Genomic DNA, 6,000 nt, shown 5'->3' on the forward strand with positions numbered 1-6,000 from the left:
AAGAAGGGTTCTCGGTTTGGAAGATGGGGATGCAAAAGGATCAAGGGCTGAGATGGGGTAGAGTGTAGGGTTTCAGTTGGGATTGGGATTATGGGTAGGGTTCAGATTTTGGGTGGAAAAAAAAAAGAGGCAAAGGTTGGTTTTGTGTTCGGAAGAAAATTCCAGGCAGCAGATTTTGAGAATTTTCGGAGACTTGGTAGCAACTTTCTGCGGATTTTTTTGGACGATTTGCAGCTCATTCTTCGGAGACTGATCTTCTGCAACTTGGATCTTTAGCTTTGATACCAATTTGATGCAGAATAATTGAAGAGAGATTGAGGGGAAGAAGAACAGAAGAAGAATTAGGAGAGAAGAATAGGGGAGGAGAAGTACACGAATAATAGAGGGGAGGTAGCAAATCGTCTCAATTCAATTATCATCCAAAAAGTGAGCCTAAACGTGTGGTTTAGGCCTATAAATAGTCAAATTACAACCCAATAAAATAGAAGGCTACTAAAACTAGAACTCTAAGAAATAGAAACCTGATAAACATGAACTATGACTAAAATAACCCTAACTAAATCTGAAAATAACAAAAAGGTCCCTGTGGGGCCTAAATAAGAATAAAAACAACTCTAGGGGCCTCTCGGAGGGCTGGCCCGTCTCGAATAGACGCGCAAAGGGCGCCGATCTCCATCAACCCCGCTATACCTCCTAGTGTTTTCTATGGTGTGAAAGAATGTTGTGTTCTTGCCACCTTCCTTAAGCCAGTACACTCTTGTCCTTTGTCACAATTTATTTTCCTCTTGAATGGCCAATCTTTTGGCCTCTTGCATGGCCATTTTTGAGTCTCCAGCTCATTTTTAGGCAAAGGCTTCAACTCCTCTTTTCTATAAAACTCTGAAATATTATTAAGTATTTCTCTGCTGCTTTCTTCTTTAACACCAAAGGGCCTTGACAACAATTGTCTGGAAAGTTTCGTCAATATGGAAACAGAAAAAAGCTCACCCGGAGTATTAGAACAACATACAAGGAACACGTAATTGTGAAGATGATATCACATCACCACCCTCACGCGCACACACAAACACATTAATCCGTCAAGGTATATTGCTAATGGTATTAATAAGCAGAAAATTAGACGTCAATGATAGCCATCAAATTTCCACACCACCAGGGAAGTTGCAAAACTGATGATAAATTAAGTAGCAAATAATATGTGCAGCCATATTAAGCAGTGTGGAAGTTTATGACTATAACTAGATAGAAGTAAGAGCGCTCCCTTGGATACTACGCAAACGGAAAAGCAAAATATGGAAGCTTGTGTGCATTTTTTTTCTTTTGATCCACTAACTGCCCATGAACATGTTAAATTGGTTTTGATTTGGATAAGGGAAGAAGAGGTGCCAAATAATTGAAAACGGTAATCTCATTAAAGATAAAATGATAACAAACTGTGGCGGTTCACTATGAGTATAGTCAGTGATGATATAACAATTGATATAATATCAGCCAGGTTAGATGCATTTCAAATATTTAGTATGAATTTATAAGCAGGTTATTAGGAAGGTTTATGCAAGTCCAACCATGTTTGACACTGCAAATTATATTCCAATTTAAAAGAACTTGTAAAGCCAACATCATAAAATGACCAGAAGCTCGAGTAAAATGATTAATACAATCAACGAAAAACTTGAAATAAGAAGGGCTACCTTTCTGCAATTCTTTTCACAGAAGGAAGTGTATAGAGTGCTAGAATCAATGGGTATAAAATTTGTTTCCCACATACACTGTTGGTGATCTACAACATACAAAAAAAAGTTGTCAACAGCTTTTCAGCCTTCATTACAAAATGAATTCTTAATATCCGAAAGGAATCGAGAAGTAAAGAACTTAAGAGGCTAGGCAAGAATTAAGAAATTGAGCTAAGATGGAGGAGTAAATACATTTTTCCTCGCATTGACCACATGAGAGCAGTGAAGTAACAGTGACATCATCACCTTGAGAATTACTACCATTAACTACACCACAGAATCTGCATGAACAGTTTGGACAGTGCCAATCACCAGAAGGGAGCATCTGCAACAAGGAATATGAACACTTCATGTCCTAATTGAGCTAACAATTCATGAAAAGCACACCCTTCATGCAATATGTGCTATAGGAATACATTCATGCCGCATTCAGTAACATTGTCGCCAAGAATTTATACATTGATTTATTTTCCCAATTATTTTAGGAGGAATGGTAAAATGAAGGGCGCCCTTGCAAAAATCAGCATCAAGGACGCCCCTATTGGTTGATTTCAGCAAAAGTCAAAGCCGTTTCCACTTTTTTCTCTGCCATCCACTTTTTTCTGCGCCACCATTTTTTAACTTTTGCTGAAATCAACCAATAGGGGCGCCATTGAAGCTGATTTTTTCAAGAGCGCCCTTCATTCTATCATTCCTCTTATTTTAGAAAAGAATATTTAATTTGAGAAAACCCTAAAACAGTTCTGCAGAAGCAAGTGTTCGTTTCCTACTGGTTAGCACCCTCCATTTTTTGTTCATTGATTTTCATCCTTTATGACTAGTCTCACCAAAGTACTCACCTTTTTGGCCAAAAAATAAGAATAGAAAATATCAAAACAAATATAAAATACTGCAGTTTTTTTCTCATTTATATATAAAAAATTCCCACAAAAAAAAAATGAAATTACAAAAGACTCCATTCATTGGTGAATACGATAAATATAATCCATATATAGTTCAGATATTTCCACATACCTGTATATTTAAGCAGCATTGATGGAAAGTTGAAGGACAACCATCACAACATATCAAGTCGCCACCATCACCACAAATACCACAGGTATCATCATGGGGATCATCGCCATCAATGTTTATGAAATGGAACCCTTTGCGTTCAGATTCCTCTTGTTTATTCCATGCATCTAACTGGCATTGCAAAAGAGAAATCCCTCTCTCCACAAATATGTTTTGGAAAGGTTGGCTCATTTTGCTACCAGCATGAATCTCAAACTTCGAAACTGTGAGGATTTTACTACAACAACTGCAATGAATGCCATCTCTTCTAATCCATCCCTCTAGCATAGCTTGTGTGCATTTTTTGTTCATGTACTTCACCTTCCCATTTTCAGGCACTGTTCCTGAATCTATCAGCCAGGAGAGGAGAGTTTGCTTTCCAGCATATGGTTTAAAATCATCGGTATCAAAACTTGCACATTTATTAGAGCCGCGAACCAACAAAGCGCATCCTCTTTGTTTTTTATTTTTCCTTCTGACTGCATCCTTCATTTTTAAACCAACTGAGTCATTTTCCTTTGTTCTCCCTTTTGATAACTTACCATCAGAGCCATTACCTTTTATTTTGTTATCCATTTCTTGATTGATCTTCTTCTTCGTTCTCCTTGTCAAGATACTGAGATCATCCACCGGTATCACAGAAAATTGGGAACTTGTCTCATTATGCTCACAATCACCGCCAATAAATGTCCCAGGCAGCTTATTATCGAGATGATTATCTGAACTACAATCATCAATCTTATTTTTTCCGTTTAACTCCTTTTGAAATGCATGATATGCCTTAACGACTGACCAATGAGTATGCCCTATGGGAGAGATGTACACAGCATCTAGATAATCTTTGCTCCTCCTAGGCCTATAATCAATACTCCAACCAGCATTCAAAAGTATATTCTTTATCCGATCACGTAGCTGTTGCTTTTCTGTTGCACGGCCACTCTTCCCTCCAATTTTTTTCTTTTTGGCTGGCATGGGGGTTCCCAAGGCCGGTATGCTCTCTCCTTTACTCTTGACACCTGTTTTGGTATTACGGGCATCCATTTTATTCAGGGCCAACTGCGAGGATATATCCTTCTTCTTTGTTTGCAGATCACGGGCTTTGATTTTTTCAGTGGAAGAAGACTTTTTCATATTCAAACGATTCTTCACCATCATAACAGAGGGATCTGAATTTTCAGCTTTCTTTCCCCTGGAAAGTGAAGTATCCCGCAACGCATACCGATGAGCAACACTGTCAATCCTAGTATCCCTTCTCTTTTCTTTAGCTTTCCTTCGGTCATAAGTTTTCTCAAACGTACCCACCTTCATCTTATTATTGGGCACCAACTTCAAAACATCGCTCTTTCCCTTCAGCCCAACACCTTCACCACAACGTACAGTAGACTTCACTCTAGACGGTCGAGCAGAACAAAGATCTTCACATTTTCCCAGCCTAAATCTCTTCTTATCAGACCGATCAGATCCCCTTCTTCTTTCAACTACCAACCTGCCATTCCTATGAATATGAGACTCTGTTATCTCATTGATCACATCGCTTTCACTGTAATCTCGTTCACCATCCCTGGGGCCCACTTTATTCTCTACTTTTACTTCTCTGAACTTCAACGATTCCATCCTTATCTTTTCCCTATCAATTTCAACACCTTTCCTTAATTTAAGAGAATCTGCACTATTTCTCTTTCTCTTAATTCCAGCTTTTGAAATTATTTTCCTATCATCTTCAGTGTGTTCTCTATGTCTAACAAGACCATCTAAACCCTCAGTCACTTCTTCCTTACACTTCAATTCCATCTTTATATTTTTCTTACCATTCCTACTACTCTTTCTCTCCGTTGCACGAACCCTAACCCTTTTCCCAATGGTTTCACTTTCAGCATCTTCCAAATAACCAATCTGCTCTAACCTATCTTTCTTCCGATCGATTTTAAATCCGCTCTTGACTTTTAAAGAACCCACAGTCTTCTTTTTCAGATCAACAGAACCATTCGCATGTACTTCTCTCTGTCTAACGAGACCATCTAAATCCTCATTCACTTCTTCCTTACACTTCAAACTTTCCATCTTTACATTTTTCTTATCATTCCTCCTACTACTCTTTTTCTCGGTTGCACGAGCCCTAACTCTTTTTCCAATGGTTTCACCATTTTCCACATAACTAATCTTCTCTAACCTAGCTTTCTTTCGATCGATTTTAAATGCGCTCTTGACTTTTAAACAACCTACATTCTTCTTTTTCAGATCAACATTACCATTCCCATTCCCATTCTCAGTAGAAACAAAATCCTCTGATTCCAAATCAATAATTACCAACTGCCTATTCTTCTCTTTCTTCGATTCGTAAACCTTGAGCTTTCTCAAACATGCTCTACCTTTCTCCAAGGATGAGTTTTCAGATCTCACCTCCTCTTTCATCTCGTAAAACAACCTCAAAACCCTAATTTTGAAATCAAAATCAGCTCAAATCCAACAAAAACATCCAAATAATCGGCATAGAAAGAGCAAAACTGAAATTTGGAAACCCTAAATCACCGTCAAAGACCTTAGACCTGAAACCCTAGATTTGAGATCCCATGGACAGTAAAAACAAAATAAGTAAAAGGGGAAGAGAAACGAAGCAACCAAAAAAACAGAACGGCTAAAGGAAAAGAGGGATACCTCGTTGTAAATAAAGTCAGTAGTTTTGTGCTTTTGTGAGCTTCCGATCAGATTCCAACGATCCAGATGGACGCTGATCAGATAACGAGAGCGAGGGTTTTTCTGAGAGAGAGAGGGTTAGGGTTTTGTATGGTGTGTTTTTTCCGTGTGTGTGTGTTTATGTATATTTTCTTTGAAGAGCGAGGATTGTGAAGATTTCATTCGTTGGTTTCCCTCCAAGCCATTTCGCAAAATAGCTTTTTTAATTCCAGAGTCTTTACGTGAGAGTGCTGGGGAGTTCCTTTGCAAAAAAACAAAAAAGAGAGTGATTTTTTCACCCCACTGTAGGATAATACGCCCCATTGTTAACGTTATTTAATGATAAATTTGCCCATTTTGTTAGCGCTAGTGTACGTGGCGTCAAGTACATCACTCTTTACTCCTTACTCTTTAGTCATTGATTCACCGCTGTTGGCTGTCCATAGTAATCAAAAGGGGCGGATATATCACTTCCCAAAAAAATTCACATATTATCAAAGTAAGATTGGAGATGATATCTCTTTTTTTTTCTTAATGATAG

The 6,000-nt window shown here is 38.1% G+C and overlaps 1 protein-coding gene across 2 annotated transcripts in view; it reads right to left on the reverse strand.

The window, feature by feature from the left end:
• LOC143887592 (Acyl-CoA N-acyltransferase with RING/FYVE/PHD-type zinc finger protein) overlaps positions 1–5,691 on the reverse strand; it is a 33,241-nt gene extending 27,550 nt beyond the window's left edge. The window contains exons 1-4 of one of the 2 annotated variants that reach the window (XM_077391682.1): positions 5,442–5,691; positions 2,748–5,220; positions 1,926–2,058; positions 1,692–1,780 (exon numbers count right to left, since the gene is read on the reverse strand). In XM_077391682.1, the coding sequence (XP_077247797.1) occupies positions 1,692–1,780; positions 1,926–2,058; positions 2,748–5,198 (2,673 nt within the window). In that variant the 5' untranslated portion in view covers positions 5,199–5,220; positions 5,442–5,691. Of the gene's footprint in view, positions 1–1,691; positions 1,781–1,925; positions 2,059–2,747; positions 5,341–5,441 lie in introns of both variants that reach the window. The other variant, XM_077391681.1, reaches the window with a different exon arrangement.
• Between the last annotated feature and the right edge of the window lie 309 nt (positions 5,692–6,000).

Source organism: Tasmannia lanceolata, unplaced genomic scaffold (genome assembly GCF_043159265.1).
Source record: "Tasmannia lanceolata isolate RefF3 unplaced genomic scaffold, GAP_Taslan_0.1 ptg000012l, whole genome shotgun sequence".
NCBI lineage: Eukaryota > Viridiplantae > Streptophyta > Magnoliopsida > Canellales > Winteraceae > Tasmannia > Tasmannia lanceolata.